Source organism: Siphateles boraxobius, unplaced genomic scaffold (genome assembly GCF_051911475.1).
Source record: "Siphateles boraxobius isolate OS27281-9 unplaced genomic scaffold, OSU_SipBor_1 48, whole genome shotgun sequence".
In the NCBI taxonomy this organism is placed as follows: domain Eukaryota; kingdom Metazoa; phylum Chordata; class Actinopteri; order Cypriniformes; family Leuciscidae; genus Siphateles; species Siphateles boraxobius.
This window is the reverse complement of record NW_027509119.1, coordinates 256,877-278,914: the sequence shown is the minus strand read 5'-3', so window position 1 is coordinate 278,914 and position 22,038 is coordinate 256,877. Positions and strand designations below refer to the sequence as shown.

At 41.7% G+C, this 22,038-nt stretch overlaps 1 protein-coding gene across 3 annotated transcripts in view; it reads left to right on the top strand.

Moving 5' to 3' along the window:
* Nucleotides 1-22,038, top strand: part of LOC143710574 (NACHT, LRR and PYD domains-containing protein 12-like) — a 156,372-nt gene that overhangs the window by 6,186 nt on the left and 128,148 nt on the right. For 2 of the 3 annotated variants that reach the window (XM_077201495.1, XM_077201496.1), the window contains exons 3-9: nucleotides 1,076-1,180; nucleotides 1,382-1,466; nucleotides 1,735-1,930; nucleotides 3,305-5,135; nucleotides 5,855-6,025; nucleotides 6,880-7,053; nucleotides 12,793-12,963. In XM_077201495.1, coding sequence (XP_077057610.1) covers nucleotides 1,076-1,180; nucleotides 1,382-1,466; nucleotides 1,735-1,930; nucleotides 3,305-5,135; nucleotides 5,855-6,025; nucleotides 6,880-7,053; nucleotides 12,793-12,963 — 2,733 coding nt within the window. The remainder of the gene's footprint in view (nucleotides 1-1,075; nucleotides 1,181-1,381; nucleotides 1,467-1,734; nucleotides 1,931-3,304; nucleotides 5,136-5,854; nucleotides 6,026-6,879; nucleotides 7,054-12,792; nucleotides 12,964-22,038) is intronic. The other variant, XM_077201498.1, reaches the window with a different exon arrangement.

The following is a 22,038-nucleotide window of genomic DNA, read 5'->3' as shown; positions in this document are numbered from 1 at the left end:
CCATGCTCTGCGATCCCCTCAACATCAGCGAAATTAACCCGCTGATGTCGGTGAATACGGGCAGAGTATGGGCTCTTCCATGCCCTCTCGATCTCCGTGTGAAGATCAGGAAGGAATGGAAGGCTCACCTGAGCTGGTGTGTATGGCAGGGGAGAAACCGATCGCCAAGCCTACCGCGAGCGGTCTCTCCTCTAGCGCGTCGCCATGGCAGCTACAGCCTGTTGGCGGCGCGCTCCACAACATCCACCAGGTCTGCACACACGGGGCAGGGTGGCTGAGAGGGTTCAGGATCTACCTGATTATAAACCTCCTCAACCATCTCCTGCTCGTCCTGAAGAGCAGCAACTGCAGGAAACCATTGGTGCCTGCAGTTCGCCCTCGTCAGCCGTCGAATCATTTGAGAGGTTTACAGGACTCTCAAGATGATCGATGAGCTCTATCTGGAAGCCCATGATGCAAGTCGCCGCTCTGCCTCGGCACGAGCGGGACCACGCGGACCAGACGTTGAACCCCCTTCACTCGAGAAGAGGGCCAGACGAGAGCGGAGCGTTTTAAGAGAAAAACGCTCACAGTTCACACAGAGGATTCCCTCGAGAACCTCTCGTGCGCGCTCTTCTCCCAGGCAGGAAAAAACACACTCGTGTGCTGTACATTTCATTTTCTTACCGTTTCATTGAGTAGCGTTTTCAAACAGACAGTCCCTGAAGACGATGAGATGATTTGTCATGTTTGCAAGGCGCCCCTTTATACTTCCAGGTCGCACGTTAATCATTCACGCTAATGATTCACGGGCTGTCGCCGGTCAATATGATTGACGTGATTTGATAGTGATTTCAGACACCTGTCACGCCTGAGGCGTTCCCCAAAGCGTCGTTGACGTATTGTTGAGTTCCCTTCGAAAGGGAACTGTAAATTGTGTGTGTGTATGTGTGTGTGTGTGTGTGTGTGTGTGTGTGTGTGTGTGTGTGTGTGTATTTCTGTGGAGGATTAGATAAAGACACAGATGTGTTTCAGACACAGTTGATCCTCCTTTACTAAATTGTTTTCTCTCTCTCTGTGTTCTTTGTGTCATCAGTGTAAGATCAGGCTCACATGTGTCCAGCTCTGTGTCTCTGAAGAGTGATCAGTCTAAAGATGATCCACCATACTTCAGTGAGAAAACACCATCATCTAATAAAAGGTATTTCATGAGTTTCTAATTTTTTGTCACACATTGACTGTTTAAAAGTTGTATCAGTGAATACCAATCATGAAACATTTTTAGATCAAATATTTATCATTTAATCAGATCAAATATTTAACAGAGTATTCACAGCTAATGCTTTTATCTGTGATATTTTGCCCGGAAAATCAGTATTTTATTTGATTTATTTGATTACAGGCTTCAATATGAGACATTAGACTCAGACGTTCAGACTCACAGGAACCACGAGAATTTCAAAGACGATCTTCTAGGGATCTTCCAGGTAGGAAAACATATTTTTATACGTTTAAAAAAACATATATGTATGTTATTGAAAAAAAGTAATTTAATGTAATTCCTCCAGCTCACTATTTTTCCTTTTAAGCGCTTATATATTTTTTATTCTTATATTTGTTAAAAATAACAGCTGGTTAACATGTTAGTCTTTTAACTGGATTTATTTTTTACAGATAAGTAGTGTTGACCAAATGTAGATGTACAATTTGGCTTAAATTGTGTTATTCTGTCTTTTCTCTTAATTTTGTTTGTAGGATCTTGAGAGCAAAATAATCAAATTTCTGAAGATTGAACTAGAAACGTTTAAGAAAATATTACAAAATGAGAACACAGAACACTTTGTGAAGGACTTTAATGAGAACAGATCCAGTATCAAATCAGCAGCTCTTGATCTCACACTACATTACCTGAGAGAGATGAAGCGAGATGAAGCTGCTGATGCTCTAGAAGGTAAGAGACTCATGATCATCTGTCTGATTGTCTCTTAGAAATGTAGGAGTATAAATGTATAAATGTACATATATAAAATATATATATTTTTTATTTGAACGGCCCATAAAAACTCGTACATCGGCGGCCCATTCGTTTAGTTTTTCTTAATCGGCGGCGCTGGGATCTTTGTGTCGGTGTAATGCATTGGACAAAAAAAGTCAGCGTTGTTTTTTTTTTTCTCACAGACCGGCCCATGTAGCACGTAGATCAGCGGCCCATTGGTTATTTTCTTGATTGACACTGGGCTGGTCCAATCACATCTTTAAACACCTCCCCCTCTGGGCTCTGAGCGAGCGCGCAGTGTCACTGTGTATCTGTAGAAATAGTCCGAGAGATGGAGAAGAAACACAAGGAATGTGCAGAGAATAGCGTGAAGAAAAGAAACAGGCCCTTCAAGTGTCTGATGAGGATAGTGAGGAGGATCAGGAGAGAGTGAGTGAATGAGTGTAGGAACCCATTACCCAGTTACGCATTATTTCCACATCTGCATAGTTGACGATTACGCATTTTACTAGAATTGTAATGAGACGCGTTTGTAAACCATGTTTTCCGCCAAAATAAAGGCTCAATGCAGTTTCCTTCAAAATAAAAGATCATGTGTTTATCTCTTTCAAGTATGGAAATTAGTACAAAACTAATTATGAAAGTTTCTTTTATTTTTCAGTGCATTTGTTTTACAATATATATATATATATATATATATATATATATATATATATATATATATATATATATATATGTACAAAATATATTTACAATATAATATATATTACTGTCGTGGGATTAATATTATAACTATTATTATGTAGTAGTGTAATGTAGACAGACACTATATTACAACTAAAAGAGTTTTGAGTTTTTGTTTGTTCAATTTGCACACTGAATATGGGTTGGAGCTCTTCATTTTTAACTCTCAAAGTGCACCAGATTGATGAATTTAACATTAAAAAGCACAAAATGTTCTTACAGGGAAGCACACCCCCGAACCCCCCCAGAGGGACAGAGGTCCGTTCACCACAGATTTACCAAATATCCTGTGTGAAACAGTGGTATTGCTACGCCACTGCAGCTTATAGCTTGTTTTAGGATTCATCACTGTAGAGTAAAGTTCAATTGTATTTTACAATTAGTAGTTATACATCTGTTAACTCTTACTCATTCCTACTCACTCATTATATGGCATTAGTGGTTTTAAGTTATAGGAGTTGGTTTACATGATCATATGTAGTGAGCCAGTCTGGGCCAAAATGCCAGGGCCGATTTTTTGTCCCAGTCCAGCCCCGTTGGAGAGAAAATTAAAACTAAATCTATCTATTTGTTGTTCCTGTGTAGATGAGCTGTTCTTCATTCATCAGCTGAAATGTGGCCTAAAGAAGAAGTATCAATGTGTGTTTGAAGGAATGGCGAAGCAAGGTGACTCCACACTTCTGAATAACATCTACACAGATCTCTATATCACTCAGGGTGGCAGTGAACAGGTAAATACTGAACATGAGGTGAGACAGATTGAAGTTGCTTCCAGGCGTCATGAAGCACAAGAGATACAGGTTGAATGCTCAAATTTGTTTGAAGCGCCTGAACAAAACAAGGAGATCCGAGCTGTACTGACAAAAGGAGTCGCTGGCATCGGAAAATCAGTCTCTGTGCAAAAGTTTGTTCTGGACTGGGCTGAAGGAAAAGAAAATCAAGATATCAGCTTCATATTTCCTCTTCAATTCAGAGAGATGAACTTAAAGGAGAAAGAAAAACTAAGTGTGATGGACCTTATAACTCAATTTTTCCCAGAGACAAAAGGACTGAACCTTACAAGAAGGAATCAGTTCAAAGTGCTGTTCATCCTTGATGGACTGGACGAATGTCGCCTTCCTCTGAAGTTTGATTGTAATGAGACGTTGCGTGATGTATCGTCACCAGCCTCTCTGGATGTTCTCCTAACGAACCTCATGAAGGGAAATCTGCTTCCTTCTGCTCTCGTCTGGATCACCAGCAGACCAGCAGCTGCCAGTAAGATTCCTCCTGACTGTATCGACCGGCTGACAGAGATACGAGGATTCAGCGACGCACAAAAGCAAGAGTACTTCAAAAAAAGATTCACAGATGATATTCAAGCCAACACAATCATAGATCATGTTAAACAATCAAAGAGTCTCTTTATCATGTGCCACATCCCAGTCTTCTGCTGGATTTCAGCCACTGTTCTCCAGAACATTCTGGAGGAGAAAAGAAATAATGATGTGAAAAACACTCAGGCTGATGAGATCTCTAAAACACTGCAGGAATCAAACACTGAAGACACTCCCAAGACTCTGACACAAATGTACACACACTTTCTCCGCTTTCAGATCCAGCAGAGCCGCCGAAAATATGATGGAGAATACACACCAGATGTTTCCTGGGATAAAGATGCCATCCTTTCACTGGGAAAACTGGCATTTCATCAACTGGAAAGAAACAACCTGATCTTTTATGACACAGACCTGGAAGCCTGTGGTATTGACGTCTATAAGGCATCAGTGTACTCAGGCATGTGTACCCAGATCTTTAAGGAGGAAACAGGGATCATTCTTGGTACCATGTACTGCTTTGTTCACTTGAGCATTCAAGAGTTTATTGCAGCCCTTTATGCACATCTGTTTCTAGACATCAACAAGACAAGTGTATTTGATCATGAGTCTACAGAACAGGAAAACAGAAATGAAACCATGATTGATTTTCTCAAGACTGCAGTGGACAAGGCGCTCGAGAGTGACAATGGACACCTGGACCTTTTCCTTCGCTTCCTCCTCGGTCTCTCACTCCAGTCCAATCGTCGACTCTTACGAGGTCTGTTGACACAGCGAGACGGCAGTGACCAGAGCAACAAGGAGATAGTTCAGTACATCAAGCAGAAATTAGAAGATAATCTTCCTGCAGAGAGATCCATCAATCTGTTCTACTGTCTGAATGAACTGAACGACCAAACTCTGGTGAACGAGATTCAGACCCACCTTAGCAAAGGAAGTCTCTCATCTGGTGACCTTTCACCTGCCCAGTGGTCTGCTTTAGCCTTTGTGTTGTTGACATCAGAGGAAGAGCTGGAGGAGTTTGAGCTTCAGAAATTCAAGAAATCAGACGAGTGTCTCATTAGATTATCGGCAGTCATCAAAACCTCCGAAAGAGCTCTGTAAGTCTTTTAATATATTTTGTCATGTTTTGCTCTGATCTGAAAAATGTCTTTATCTACATTACTCTATAGTGATTCCCCATCATGAACATGAAGAGCATGAAAAGCCTGACATATGAAATAATAGTCTGAAATTTTTATTTTTCTAGTGGAGACAGTTTATCAAACCTTTAGAAAAAATATGAAAGACCATGTAAAAATGCTTGCATCTTTTGTATCATATGATACACCAGACTTTTATGACTTATATAGAATTATATAATAGCTCAAAATCATACTTGAAGGGAAAAAAGTACTTTCTTCTGTTAATGTTCCTTTGTTCACCCTTGTATTTATACCCTGTGTTCTCCCTCATTCTTCGTCCGTTCTTGTTTATGTATTACGTGTGTTGTGGTTCCTAAGTTTTGTTCATTAAATTCCGGTTTCCTGGTATTCCTCGTCTCCTCGTGCTTCCTACCACCATGTACCTTAACAGTCATTTGGTACAGATATTATTTATATTGTCAAAATGAAAGGTGAAATTCTGAAAGATTATATTATAAAACATTGAGATTTTTATAAAACTGGCTAAAAAAGTACATATACATTATAGGTTGTTGCTGTATCTTCCAATAATTTATTAAAACATTATAATGGAAAATATATTTAATATTTATTTTTTGAAAAATGTATTGAATGTGCTCCATCTAATTCTGTAATGTGATTTATTTTCCTTGTAGGTTAAATGATTGTAACTTAACAGACAAAAGCTGTTCAGCTCTGGCTGCAGTTCTTGGATCAGACACCAATCTGAAAGAGCTGAACATGAACAATAATAATCTGCAGGATTCTGGAGTGAAGCTGCTTTGCACTGGACTGAAGAATATAAAGTGTAAATTGAAGATACTGAGGTAAGTTGAGCCACAGGAGTCACATGACGAGAGTAAGGCGCGATGACTGACAGGGCGATGCAAAGACAAAAGCGCAAGAGAAAGTCTTGGTTATTAATGTACGAGGGGTACGTAAGGGGTTCCTTAATAGAGGAAACAGAGACATTATGTTAAAGACTGACAAATTGAGTTTCACTTGGGATCCCCAATCACCTCTGAATTCTAGAAAAACGTCCAGTGGAATTTACATTCCCAGCAACTACATTCGGCTATATAAGATGGCGGCACACATCCACTCATTCAAGTTTATGCTGAGGAGCCGAGGCGGGGTCCCGGCCATTCAGTGCGATGGTTCAGGGTTGTGGTAGGAGGTACATAACGTTACTGATCCCTCCTTCAGGGAATGAGGGTTACATCAGTAACATCAGTCATGTTCAACATAATGTCGAAAACTAACAAATGGGGTCCGTATGTCGTAACTTTCCTATGACCCCACGGATGCCCAAAATGCTAGTCCTTCATGCCAACGGGATAGTAGGGACAGGGCTTACAATGGAGACAGTCGTAGTGACTGTTCCTGATATGTAAGTTCACAGGAAGAGTGCTTTAGTCATTTCCTAATTTTTCTAACAGCCATAAAAAATATCGGAAACTAGGGAACATACATAGGGAAACTGCTCTTTATGCTGAAGCACCCAGGGGAGAATCGCTGCATTTATCCATGCAATACACCAGTGAAACACCACTGAATGTGCCGTAGACCACCAGTAAGAGGGGCATCCTTATTGTAGAGGCAACTGGAAGAGCGATCATTCAGATTTATATTGTTCAGGTTTACCTGATTAATCAGCTGAATGTTTTCCTCTCTGTTCTAGACTCTCTAACTGCAGTGTGACAGAAGAAGGTTATAAAGCTCTGGCTTCAGCTCTGAGATCAAACCCTTCACACCTGATAGAGCTGGATCTCACAGGAAATGATCCTGGACAATCAGGAGTGAAGAAGCTCAATCATTTACTACAGGATCCAGACTGTCAACTGAAGACACTGAGGTGAGACGGGATGAAATAATACAAAAATGAGTTATATCTAGGCTAAATATTCATAACAAATACATTATTTTAGTAATACAATAGGCTGGACAATTTGTTGCATCAAAATGATCAAGACCAGATCAGATGCTGCATATTCTGTCATGATGATGATAACCGTCAACACATTTAGTTGTGATACGAGCTAAAGGTCAAATAGACATTATTGGTATGTCAGTATATGTGCTGCTATTCTGTAGTATATCTTGATTATTAACATGCACAATTTTGTTTTTGTGCACACTTCTCATCAAAAATTCTAGATAACCTTTTAGTGAAATAGTTTTCTGAACACAATAGTTTTCCATCAAGCCCAGATTCACTCCATCTCTCTACATTAGGTCTATGAGTCTCCAGATGTTCACAAACAGTTTCACAAGCCAGTTTTCTCTGTGCTGAAGTTTCTCACTCCTTCTGCTTAAAAGCCAGAAAGATCATCCTAGTTGCGTATGCGACCCCCGTTCCCTGAAGAAGGGAATGGAGGATGTAGTCGACGTTGACTGAATGGGGATCACGCTAGGGAGCCAAACCTCTACCAGTACTATTGAACGAGCCAATGGAATTGGCGTGCGTGACTTGCATCACACACTCCGCCCCCGCGGCGCGGGTATAAATACGGAAGTGGATGCACGCACTAGTTGCTATTTCGCTGAGGAGCCGAAACAAGCCCAGGAAATTGACTTGACTGAGAAACATGAACGTCACCAACAGCAGTTACAGGGAACAAAGTCAGACAGAAGACAATGGTAACATTAAGGCAGGGCCGTACGCAGGATTTTATTAAAACCGAGGTCCCAAAATTTATGTTGCTAGGGGGGTTCGGGGGAAAAGTTCGATTTTCCTGATCTACACATGTGCAATTTAAGGTGTTTGAAGGCCAAAATAACAATAGCTTTAAAAGCATGTCAGTGAGCAGTAGCATAGATTATTTGTCAAGCAGAAAACAGATTCTTAAAAATGTGAAGAAATGTGAGTCCGTAAAGGGATGTAGAAATGATGGCGCACTCGCAGAAGCTACAACAATATATATATATACACTCACCTAAAGGATTATTAGGAACACCTGTTCAATTTCTCATTAATGCAATTAACTAATCAACCAATCACACGGCAGTTGCTTCAATGCATTTAGGGGTGTGGTCCTGGTCAAGACAATCTCCTGAACTCCAAACTGAATGTCAGAATGGGAAAGACAGGTGATTTAAGCAATTTTGAGCGTGACATGGTTGTTCGTGCCAGACGGGCCGGTCTGAGTATTTCACAATCTGCTCAGTTACTGGGGTTTTCACGCACAACCATTTCTAGGGTTTACAAAGAATGGTGTGAAAAGGGAAAAACGTCAAGTATGCGGCAGTCCTGTGGGCGAAAATGCCTTGTTGATGCTAGAGGTCAGAGGAGAATGGGCCCTCTGATTCAAGCTGATAGAAGAGCAACTTTGACTGAAATAACCACTCGTTACAACCGAGGTACTGTGCAGGCTGGTGGTGCTTGTGTAATGGTGTGGGGGATGTTTTCTTGTCACACTTTAGGCCCCTTAGTGCCAATTGGGCCACGGCCTACCTGAGCAATGTTTCTGACCATGTCCATCCCTTTATGGCCACCATGTACCCATCCTCTGATGGCTACTTCCAGCAGGATAATGGGGTGGTGATGGCGCAGTGGATAAGACACATGCCTTTGGTGTGAGAGACCCGGGTTCGAATCCACTGTGAGACACCAATGTGTCCCTGAGCAAGACACTTAACCCCTAGTTGCTCCAGAGGGGTGCGACCTCTGACATATATAGCAATTGTAAGTCGCTTTGGATAAAAGCGTCAGCTAAATGAATAAATGTAATGTAATGCACCATGTCACAAAGCTCGAATCATTTCAAATTGGTTTCTTGAACATGACAATGAGTTCACTGTACTAAAATGGCCCTGACAGTCACCAGATCTCAACCCAATAGAGCATCTTTGGGATGTGGTGGAACGGGAGCTTCGTGCCCTGGATGTGCATCCCACAAATCTCCATCAACTGCAAGATGCTATCCTATCAATATGGGCCAACATTTCTAAAGAATTCTTTTAGCACCTTGTTGAATCAATGCCACATAGAATTAAGGCAGTTCTGAAGGCGAAAGGGGGTCAAACACAGTATTAGTATGGTGTTCCTAATAATCCTTTAGGTGAGTGTTTATATATATATATATATATATATATATATATACACAGGCAAAATCAGGTATCCACAGTATACTAAGGGTTAGGGGTTTGCTCGAGCAGCACTCTTGCATCGCCTTGGTAAACAAGTATTGACTTCAGGTTTGTCCTTGGCTTATATAGGCCAAACTCCTCCCCCTTTTTGGGCCACACTATTCAGACATATAACATTTAATTAAGGATGGCAGAAAAAATCATTCACCTAGGTATCGCAATTTTTTTAAACGATTTACAGAATCAATATTAATTCAAATTAAATTGCTTTATTTTTGTCCTTGCTTATACTGTAGATGAGGTTGACAGAAGTTGACCACTTTCGTTCCAACAGAGGATGAAATGTGTCGTTATCTTTGAGTTTGAGTGACGTAATATCCCTTTCAAGTGGACGCGTGAAAGCGACGTGAGACCGAATGCATTGAAAAGCCTTCGCGCTACTCATATGCTGAGAGAGAGAAGACAGTAGAGCTGCACGATTCATCTTTAAAAGACTGTGATCTCGATTCAAACACCCACGCGATCTGCTTCCATTTCCTCTTTCTATTAAACCTTTGACAAAATCACATCGCAACATTCAAATCTGTGTTGGCGCTGCCGCTGACACTGAGAGCGTCGTCATGAAACAGGTTCACAAACAGTCTTTTCATCCTCATAGTATCATTATTTCTGTGACACAATAGTTCAAATTATCATAGAAGTACTGGGATAAAAGTTTAAAGTTTAAATATAAACACTGATGTCTACGATAGCGATCAAAATAGAGTAAATCAGCTTTTGATAGAAACTTAAAATAACACTTAAAATAACACATTTATTGATTACATTGTTTCGCCACTAGGTGGCGACAAGTGACTGTTAAAAAATGTATTTGTTATTGAATCATTTAATGAAGAGAGTCTAGTACTGTATGAAATACAGTACTAAAATTATTCTGAAATAAGTCAGAAAGATGTGATGAATTGTTTTTGTAAATATGACTCATCTTACATATCATGTACAGTTTGTATAAGTGTATGATTTAACTTTTCCCCATGGTCTAGTGTTAAAAAAAATCTCAATATATTGCAATATCGAAACGCAATACTTGTAGAATCGCAATTCTTAAAAAAATCGGAATACATATCGTTTCGGCACTCAAGTATCGTGATAGTATCGAATCGGGTGATAGGTGTATCGTCCCAGTCCTACATTTAATACACATTAATACTTAATCTATTTGATAATCCATTTCTAAATATATATATTAATAATAAACGTAATCGATTCACACATAATACACTGAACACATAATATTTGCATTTAAATACACACACAAACACCTATTCACACTAGACAATGGTTTCGTCAGTTTCCGGTTGCGATGCGCCGGTGCGACCCGGCCGTGACGTCATCAGCGTCCGCCGCTCGATCGTTCGGTTTGGCAGTTTTCCCGCTGGAAGACTGACTACTTCCACACAGACACACAACACAGGGACGACACGACAAGACAGTGTGTCAGTGTATGAAATGACAGGGAAATGGATATGAAAGGGAGAGTGGAGAAATGGGTGAATGTCCATGTGCGATCAGCATCGTGTGTGTGTGTGTGTGTGTGTGCCAGCGCTGCTTCCCCTGCGGTGGCAGCTAATGTGACTTTATCACAGCTGTATAAGGCCCTGTCCACACGGAGACACATTTAGCTGTATACGTACAAATTTTGTATTGTATTGGCGTTTCGTCCAGACGGATCCGGCGTTTTGGGACACTGAAACCCCAAGTTTTTAAATCGCTCTTTAAACCGCTCTTTAAACCGCTCTTTAAACCGGGTCCCAGAGTGGATGAATCTGAAACCGACACCTTTGCGTTTTCGTGTGTACGGCCAATCCATACATTTTGTGAAACGATGATGTCATCACAGCACAGCATTTGTCACACACCGCAACGTCACATGTAACAGCAACAATGGCGGACTATATGCTTGTGATCGCGCTGTTTCACCTTCCCGTCATGTTGGGTTCGTATCATAGACAGTAAAAGAAACAGACACAGCGACCCCCTTGATTTCAACAGAGAAAAGTGAAGCCCATTAGAAGCACTCACTTCCTGATGGCTGAGTGACTGCGCAGGCTCAAACTGAGCTTGATGACGTAGATGTGACGTGAGCAACCTGTCTGACAGTTATAAATCTTCTAGTAGCTGTGCCAAGACAAATCTGAATAACCTAATCTTGCAGAGACGTTGTTGAAATATTTTGTCCCGTTGCTTTTATGGACTCTCTATCTATGGGCTTTTCCGTTGACTTTATGCCTCCATGTCCCCCCGATTGCCTCGTCGACAGTAAAAGATTGCCTGCGAGCTTCTCCTCCTGTCTATACGGTAATTTCTCTAATGTGCGTAAGAGAGTCGCGTGGTTATGACGCAATCGTTAGCCTATTTTTACAAAAACGGCTTTTACGGGGCCATAGCATAAGGCTATGTTTACACGGAAACCATCTGAAGAGAAAACGCAAAAGTGGCGTTTTGTTATCACTTTTTATTCTGCGTTTAGATGAGCGTTATGGGGGGGAAATCCGCGTGCATATGGTGACGCAAAAGTGTGTGAAATTCGATGTAGTATGCACTCCAGGCGGCTAGGTGGCAATGTGAAGCACTGCCACACAACAACACCAATATCTGAGAATATTTTGTAGAACTGCTTGTACGTTTATCAGAGCTGCTAGGGCAACTTGAAGGTCCAACGTATGGAAATAATCCGACATGTTGGTTGTTATTTTCCTGTACTGGCGCATGCCTGTGGCGTAAATGTGTATGCGACGAGAGCCACAGTGAGCAGATTTGAGTTTTTACCATTTAGACGGGAACGCGATGGTGGAGCGTTTTTAAGATTTCCACTCTGGAGGGTGGTTTCACTTTTTTGCGTTTTTAAGCCCCCAAAACGCCGTCGCCGTGTAAACAAAAGGCACATCCGATAAAATATTTTTACGTTTTCACCCGGAATCGTTCTTGTATAAACAGGGCCTAAGATACAAAGTATTCCTCAGTTGTAACACCTGTCTCTAATCATCATCATTTCATTCACCTGTCTCCTGTTAATGTCTCCTTTTTCTCCCTTGTATTTATACCCTGTGTTCTCCCTCATTCTTCGTCCGTTCTCGTGTATGTATTACGTGTGTTGTGGTTCCTAAGTTTTGTTCATTAAATTCCGGTTTCCTGGTATTCCTCGTCTCCTCGTGCTTCCTACCACCACGTACCTTAACAGTAATTTGGTACAGATAATATTTATATTGCCAAAATGAAAGGTGAAATTCTGAAAGATTATAATATAAAACATTGAGGTTTTTATAAAACTGGCTACTTAAATAAAGTACATATACATTATAGGTTGTTGCATCTCCCAATAATTAAAAAAAAAATTATAATGGAATATATATATATATATATATATATATATATATATATATAATTTTTAAATGTATTGAATGTGCTTCATCTAATTATGTGATGTGATTTATTTCCCTTGTAGGTTAAATGATTGTAACTTAACAGACAAAAGCTGTTCAGCTCTGGCTGCAGTTCTTGAATCCGACACCAATCTGAAAGAGCTGAACATGAACAATAATAATCTGCAGGATTCTGGAGTAAAGCTACTCTGCACTGGACTAAAGAATATAAAGTGTAAATTGAAGATACTGAGGTAAGTTGAGCCACACGAGTCACACGAGAGTAAGGCTATGCCGGAGACAAAAGCGCAAGAGAAAGTCTTTGTAACCGCTCAGTCTAATACTGACGCGGCTACTGAGGTGGTTTAGCCCAGGAGTACCCTGGCTGACGCGCTGTACCATTGTTATTCTATTACCATACCGTCTCGTTTTAAGAGTCTCCAGACTTTGTTGTGTTGATGATTATTCAGTTTATTTGTTTGACCGTGCAGAGGTAAATGTCCATTTATCCAGTTTCAACGGTAAACCATATCCATATACATATACACCTACAATAGAATGTAAACAATACGTTTCAGCGCCAATGCGCCACAGCGGTCAAAAACCCTTTGCCCTTCCGGGACAAAACCCCCCCTGTTGGCAGTTTGGATCCTTCCTTTATACCTTTGACCCCAGGTGATATTAGAGTGACACCCACTGTACAGACAAGGAACAACACCCAATATCAAACTGCACAAATGCCACATTTGGCTCCTACACACCGGCCCCTAATTGTTAATGACCAGCAGCCATTACAATTCAAACAAAAAGGAAGAGCCAAAATGTTACAATTCATCAAAATACAGTCAAGCCCAGCATTAACAAACATATTTATACTCCATGCAGCAAACAGAGCTTTGTCACTGGCCTTTCCATGATGTTAGTTTTAGTCCGCAATTTTACAGACCGCACAAACCCATTTTTGTCTGGAAAAACCTCCAGAACCTTGCCGAGTGGCCAAGAGCCACGAGGAGCTGAAGAATCCATTATTACCACAATGTCTCCAGCAATCAAACTCCTCTTCCTCTGATTCCACTTTTGCCTCTCTTGAAGCAAGGGCAAGTACTCTCGCATCCATCTCCTTCAAAAAAGATCCGAGAGGTATTGTACCTGTCTCCAACGTCTTCTCCCATATTGATCGTGAGAATTGAACACTCCAGGCGGCAAAGCTGGTTTACCCTTCAGAAGAAGAAGATGGTTAGGAGTAAGAGGTTCTAGGTCGCTGGGATCATCCGAGAGCTTAGTAATAGGCCGATCATTCAAAATGGCCTCCACTTCACAGAACACCGTATGAAGTCCATCATCATCCAATGTCTGCTGCCGTAGGACAGAAGTCAGAACCCTTCGCACCAGGCGGATCATCCGTTCCCACACGCCACCATGGTGTGAACCAGCTGGTGGGTTAAAACTCCAACGGATTCCAACCTGCGACATGGCTCCTTGAATTATATTCTGGTTCAAAGCAACAAGAGCCTTCTTGAGTTCCCTTTCCGCCCCAATGAAGTTGGTACCGTTGTCTGACCTCATATGTCCCACTTGTCCTCTCCTGCTGATAAAACGCCGCAAAGCATTGATGCATGCATCCGTTTCCAATGATACTGCCACTTCCAGATGGATGGCCCTGCTTGCCATACAGGTAAATATAACTCCGTATCGCTTACAGGTTGATCGTCCCCTCCTTACTTCAACTGGTCCAAAGTAATCTACTCCCGTGTTTGTAAATGGTGGTAGATCAGGAAGGATTCTCACCTTTGGGAGGTCTGCCATTTTTTGTTCCACTGCTCTTCCGTTGTACCGTCTACAAAAGCTGCATTCAGCAATAACCTTCCTAACTGCTGAATTGGCCTTGGTAATCCAAAACCTCTTCCTCACTTTAGACAGTGTATGAGCCCGTCCACCATGGCCCAGAGTCTGATGTACATGTTTAACCTGTTAACCGTTTCCAGAGCGTCGGCGCACTGAAGCGGTTTTTTTTTTTATTTAGTTCAAATTTACTATCAGATTTAATGTTATACCTTGACAAACTATACATCATTAAAAAGATATAATACTCAAGATTCAGTATTTGACCACTATTGTATTCTGAGAAACTTATAGTGACAGTTATGTCTTAATTTGTGTCAGGAGTTATGAAATGGAAAAATGAGTCGATACCTTTAATATGAATTATGAGCGTCAGCTGGTCCATTCATAAAAAAACACTCCGTGCTGTCGTCATGACAGCGATTCGCAAAACATCGTCCCTCAGGGCTTTAGCTCAAAAATGTGCAGACTTGGAGAAATATTGATATATTCTCATAGATTCACATCATATTTCTATAGACAGGAATAATATTTGTTGAATTTATACCCAAATGCGTCGATGTAATCATTATGATCGCTTCTTACTGAGATGTGCTGTGTTTTCAATTCATACCAATAGCCTGAGGGCGCTATATGCACAATAACAGTCCATATATGGATCACGAAGAAGACCCATAGTCATGTGACATTCCAGGACGTCACTGATACAGAAAGTAGCTGACAGAGATCGCTGTAACATGCAGATAAAGATGTTTTGAAGACAATAAACATGATTGCAATGATATTTGAGTTACCTGTGTTCTTCAAGCCATGCCAGGTATTTCATAATAATAGATTATATTTATAATGCAATGCTAATCGATATAGATTTCATCATCGTGCAGAACACTATAAATAATAAATTTTCTGTCGGATTTTTTTTTATCTGAAGCCAAATTAGATCACAGAAGATTATTTAAAACACTCGACTTGCGTTATAAAGTAAGTTTGGAGCACAAACATGGTTTCAATCTCATAAATGGTCGTGTATTAATGGTGTGCTAAGCTAACATGCTAGCTAGCCCAGGTGCACCTGCCACCAGCAGTTATTGTTTTATGATTTTTTTCTAAATAGGAATGCTTACTGAAATGTTTCAGTGCATTTGATACCAGTTTCAAATATTTAGTGAGAACTTTGATAAAAGAAATTAGGGTTTGAAAGCCTATGAATAGCCTGTGAATAGCCAGTCGTTAGTAGCTATAATGCAGACAAAAGAAATGCATATTTAGAGCCATAACCAGTCTGGAGAGGTGTAAATGTGTGCAAGGAGAGACTGACTCTGAATGGGGCTCGTTTGCACCACAAAATAATAGAGACAATAGACTGATTAGATGACTCAGAAGATGACTAAACATCAGTTTGCATTTTAGAGTCTAATCAAAATAAAGTAATTTGACATGATCTTGAAAAACATTTAACTAAATACAGAGTTTTAGACTTATCATTTTCAGATTTTAAATATAAAATGGTCACACATATGGCTTTAGCTGCAGTGCATTTCTAGATTGCTCCAGGGCCAACTTCAATTTTATTTTTATGAAGATGTTTCATAAAAGTAAATTTCTAATAACTTTACAAAACTTTGAAGCTATTTAAACATTTTTTTTTCATTATGACAATAATTATTTCTACATTTACAATAAACTACTAGGTGTCAGCTTTCAAATGAGATCATACTTGTGCTTTTAGTGCAAAGGGTTCATGAACTGTATCTGTTTAAGTTTGGGTATGCCATTTCTGGGGATTTTTCAAAAGTGGCCTTGAAGGTTAACAGGTTAAGAATAAGCATGGAGACATGCTGATCTTTGGCGAGAATGAGGGGATGTTTGACTTCCTCAGGCATCGCGCCTTTGTTCAACCTTCCTCCAACTCTTAAGAGTCCCTCCTCCACCATTGGATCCAGTCTATATATGGAACTCTGTCTACTGACTGCTGCTTTCCCAGATAACAGAACAGAAATCTCCTCATTAAATCTCTGTTGCTGACAATAGTGAATGATGGCAATCTCTGCTTCTAATTGATCTTCCAGTGTCAGGATTCCACTTCTAGATGTCACTGCGCCCCGTTGTCCTTCAGCATTATTCAATCTGTCCTGACTGGTTTCCTTTGGAGGGTCGACCACAGCAGCCTCCAACGGCCCCCTCAGGCGAACCTTTACTAACAACATGACCTTTAACCTGAGGAACCAGGCAACTGCTGTTTTCAGCCTCCTCCAGTCAGAAAAGTAGGCAATGAGCTGGTCAGTAGGACTAGACACGGCACACACATTGATGGCATTTGCTGTAATCTTTTTCCTCACCTCTGGGTCATTTAAGTCCAAATACAATTCAGACACAGGTTTAGGCCAGTCTTCCTCCTGCTGCCAAAGAAATAGAGGACCTCCAAACCACGTGCTCTTCTTCAGAAAGTCAGAGACGTTCAGACCCCTCGATGCATCATCCGCTGGATTATCTTTAGAACCAACGTGTCTCCACTGTGAGGGTTCAGATATTTCTCTGATGGTCGAGATTCTATTAGCCACAAATGTATGGAAGCGCCTGTCCTCGTTGTTTAGGTACTTTAACACTGAAGTGCTGTCAGTCCAGAATATTGACTGCTCCAACTGGAAATCCAATTCCGCCTTTAACATTGAATTCACTCTGACAGCAAGGACAGCCGCTGTCAACTCCAGTCGGGGAATAGTTACAGCTTTCAGTGGTGTGACTCTAGCTTTACCGAGCAGAAATGTGACCTGGATGTTGTTCTCCTGATTTAACATCCGGATGTAAGTTACCGTCCCATATCCATCTTCACTGGCATCGGCAAAGTGATGTAGTTGTGCATGCCTGACCTCTCCAAAATACACTGGCTTAATGCACCTATCCACATTAAATACAGTCAGCAGATCCAGATCTTTCAACCACCTTTCCCATTTGCGCAAGATATCCTGTGGCAGAGCATCATCCCATGAACAATGTCTCCGACAGAGTTCTTGCTGCATCAATTTGCAGCAATCAAGGTAACAGGTGCCAGTAACCCAAGCGGATCATACACAGAACTGTTAACCGACAACATACCCCGTCTAGTTAGAGGCTGTTGTTTTATCTCCATTTTAAACCTGAAAGAGTCAGTCTCCACACACCATTGTAGACCCAAAGCTCTTTCTACAGGAAGTGTCTCTCGGCCTAGATCTAAATTCTTAAGGTCTTTAGCCCTCTGATCTTCTGCCATGGCTTGCAAGACGATGCGACTGTTACTTATCCATTTCTCTAAGACGAAGCCTCCCTTTCGACACAGAGCGATTAGATCTCTTACCATCTGGATAGCTTCTTCATCTGTGGCTGAGCTCTTCAAGCAATCATCCACATAAAAATTATGTTTAACACATTGAAGAACTTCAGCTGAAAACTCAGAATTATTATCATCAGCAGTTCTTCTTAGTGCATAGCTTGCACAACTGGGGGAAGAAACAGCGCCAAACAGATGTACCGTCATTCTAAACTCCACAAAATCCTTACTGATGTCCCCATCTGGCCACCAGAGAAAGCGCAGAAAATCTCTGTCTCCCTCGGCAACCCTCACCTGGTGGAACATGGCTTGAATATCACCCATGAAAGCCACAGGTTCCCGTCTGAAGCGAGTTAGAACTCCTAGCAGTGAGCTAGTGAGGTTGGGTCCCTGCAAAAGCTCACTATTTAGCGAGACCCCTTTACAAGTGGCTCCACAGTCGAACACCACACGAAGGGAACCTTTTCTTGAATGTTGGACACCATGGTGAGGAATATACCACACCTTTCCTCTCTCACAATGCTGTTGCTGCTGAGGTACTTTGTCTGCATAGTTATTACCAATGAGAGTTTTCATATATCCTGTATACTCCTGGTGCAAGTGTTTATCTTTAAGGAACCTTTTCTTCAAACCCTCAATCCTCTGCTTAGCCACTGCAAAATTGTTGGGGAGATAGACTTCCTTGTTCCTAAAGGGCAATTTTAAACAATATTTTCCATCTTGAAGTACTGCCGAATGCTCCATAATTTCAAGAAACTTACGATCTTCTCTGGACATTTCCTTCTTTTCCATATTCTTTTCATTGAAATCGTGATTGTATTGAACGGTCAGCATTTCTTCCAGTTTGCCCACCGATATCCTGTTCACCATAGCAGTGGGAAGCTCCTCATCCAACGCCCCGCTGTTACCATTCAGCGGACCACTAACGACCCATCCCAGCACCGTCCTAACAGCATACGGGCCATTCCCGCAGCTGTTGAAGACCTCCCAAGGTTCTAATACCTTGGGAGCATTGGTTCCAATTAAGAGATCAACGTTTGCTCTTATGCTTGGGATGTGTACTTTTGACAAGTACGGCCAGCTAGCCAGGTCTTTAGGCGTTACCAAGTTATCCAAAGTAACTGGCATTTTCTTTTGCGTGAGAACCTCCGGGAGCATATAGAAGCCATTGCTGTCCAAATCAGATACCTCTAAACCAGTCAACGAGAAGGCTGGAACAACAGTTTCTTGCCCCATGGTCCGCAATAAGAAATTAGTTCTTCTGCCTGTAATATTCAGCTTGTGCATTAGAATCTCCGTGCAGAATGTGGCTGAACTCCCAGGATCCAGAAAAGCATAGGTGTTTATGATGCAATTTCCCTTAGCAGATTTCACCTTTACAGGGAGAATGGACAAAACGCACTGGACCTTACCGGCCCCTGTATGTCCACATGTTTCCTGTGAAGTTGGCTGGTTATTATATGGCTCCTCCAACTGTACCATAGCTGTTGTTTGCCTTTTAATATGCAGCACGGTGGGATGAGTTTGGCCACAAACTTTGCATGTCAAGCGTCTGACGCAATCCCTACTCATGTGACCATGACCCAAACATGCAAAGCAAACTCCCTTTTCCCTCAAAAAGTAAATCTTTTCCTTGTGCTTCTTTCCACTGAACTGTTTGCACTCTTCCAACAGGTGACTACGAGCACAGCAAAGGCATTCAGCTTTCTTTTCCTTCCCTGGAGGCAATGTTGGCTCCTTTTCTCCCTCCGACAAGTGCCTAGATGCTACTGTGGTGGCAACAATATTTCCAGTTACTTTGTTCCTGGGCTGGGAATTAAACCTGGTAAGATTCGTCGTAGCAGCTACACGTGGTGGTAAATCCTGTATGTTGCCAAACAAGGGGTCAGAAAGAACACTAACACGATGCTCAATGAATGTAACCATATCCTCAAAATGAGCTCTATAGTTAGTTCTTTCCATTATGTCATGAGCCTTGGTCCTCGATTGCTCTCTCATTTTGAATGGCAGCTTTGCAATAATGGCTCTCATGTTAACAGGCATATCCAGTTCCTGCATGTACTGGAGCTCCTCCATTACATTACGGCAGCCACGCAAGAATAAGGAATAGTCTTGAAGTGCCTTTACATCCTCAACTCGTATTGGTCGCCAGTTCAAAGCTCTTTCAATATAAGCTGTTGCAATTTTATACTGATTGCCAAAGTGCTCCAGTAGAAGACCCTTTGCCACTACATAGCCACGGTCAGGCTCCATATGTTGGCAGCTACGCACCAGTTCTTGTGGCTGTCCAATTGTAAATTGTTCCAAATAGTACAAACAATCTGCTTTCCCTGCTTTTTCCTCCACTCCTTGCTCAAAAGCCTTAATAAATGCTCTGTATTTGAGAGGGTCACCTTCAAATATGGGAATAGCTCGTGGTGGTAGAGACAATGAACGCTGCTGCTGAACTAAAGTTGCTGATATTTCATTTTGCCTGTGCATGATATTAATTATGTCTCCAGGCGGATTTTGACGGATCTGAGATTGGGATTGCGCTCCTTCCATATCCCTTGTTTGAGTAGTTGTTGGTTGACATTGGGAATAATGCAATGTTCCCAACGTATTGCTTTCAACCCATTGATCAGTTTCCTTTCGTCGCACATCCATTGATAGTTGTTTATGCGGTGGAAATGACGACTTTGTCATGTAATTTGGTTGGTTTGGTTTCCCTGCTCCAGGCTGATATTCCTTTGCCATAGGGTTTAAGAGATTAACAGTTTCATTTTTCCCTTTTTCCTTTTCTAGGTAGGAATTCATACCATTTGACAATGCCTGAGAAGAACCCTTTTGATCAGCGGCCTGTAAGACTGCCAGCATAGCATTGGATGCTGCCAGTTCAGCTTCCAAACCAAGCTGCTCTCTTTTCCTCCTCAGCTGCTGCTCCTGTTCCTCTAAAGCATGTTGCCCCTTTAAAGCTGCCACACGAGCTTCCAGTGCAGCTCTATTTGCCTCCGCTTTTATCCGTGCAGAGGACGTGGTACTTGACTTACCACTGTTGACACTCCTCTGATTTGAGCGTTTACTTCCAACCTGGGAAACGCTGTCATTAGGATTAACATCAGTACCATCAACATTTACATTTGCGAAGTCATAACCTTCATAGCTTGAAACCCACCTTTTTTCACTACCCGTTTTCCAGTTTGTGCTTGAACACCGCTGGTCACACTACTGGGTTTACCAGCTGTTACTTTAAGCACACCAGTCCCGTTAATGTCCGACGCTGCATCGCGCGTCTCCATGATAATAAAACTGTCACTCAAAGTTCGTCTTTACAGTCAGAGAAAAGTCTATTGTCCGCCTTATATGGCAACCAATGCATTGGGTTTATGCCCTTTTTATGTGTGCACACAATTTAAATGGCCAAAGGTGTAGCGCTACACATACCTCTTGCGTTGGGCGCCTTGCGATGCTCCAATAATCCGCTGCACGACAGCCGCCTCGTAGCTCCTACGCGTCCTTTCACCAACAGCTGACTGCATCCGCCAGCGTAGCTTTAATCCTTAGGCCAACAAGGCAGCTCGTCCTCTTATGCAATCTCGTTGCGTCCCACATGGTCCGGTTAACGCGAAGTTCCAAATGAGCCGGGTTTTTGACTAATGTAACCGCTCAGTCTAATACTGACGGGGCTACTGAGGTGGTTTAGCCCAGGAGTACCCTGGCTGACGCGCTGTACCATTGTTATTCTATTACCATACCGTCTCGTTTTAAGAGTCTCCAGACTTTGTTGTGTTGATGATTATTCAGTTTATTTGTTTGACCGTGCAGAGGTAAATGTCCATTTATCCAGTTTCAACGGTAAACCATATCCATATACATATACACCTACAATAGAATGTAAACAATACGTTTCAGCGCCAATGCGCCACAGCGGTCAAAAACCCTTTGCCCTTCCGGGACAAAACCCCCCCTGTTGGCAGTTTGGATCCTTCCTTTATACCTTTGACCCCAGGTGATATTAGAGTGACACCCACTGTACAAACAAGGAACAACACCCAATATCAAACTGCACAAATGCCACATTTGGCTCCTACAGTCTTGGTTACTAATGTACCCCTCATTCCCTCATTCACTTGGGATCTCCAATCACCTCTGAATTCTTGAAAAACATCCAGTGGAATTTACATTCCCAGCAACTCCCCGG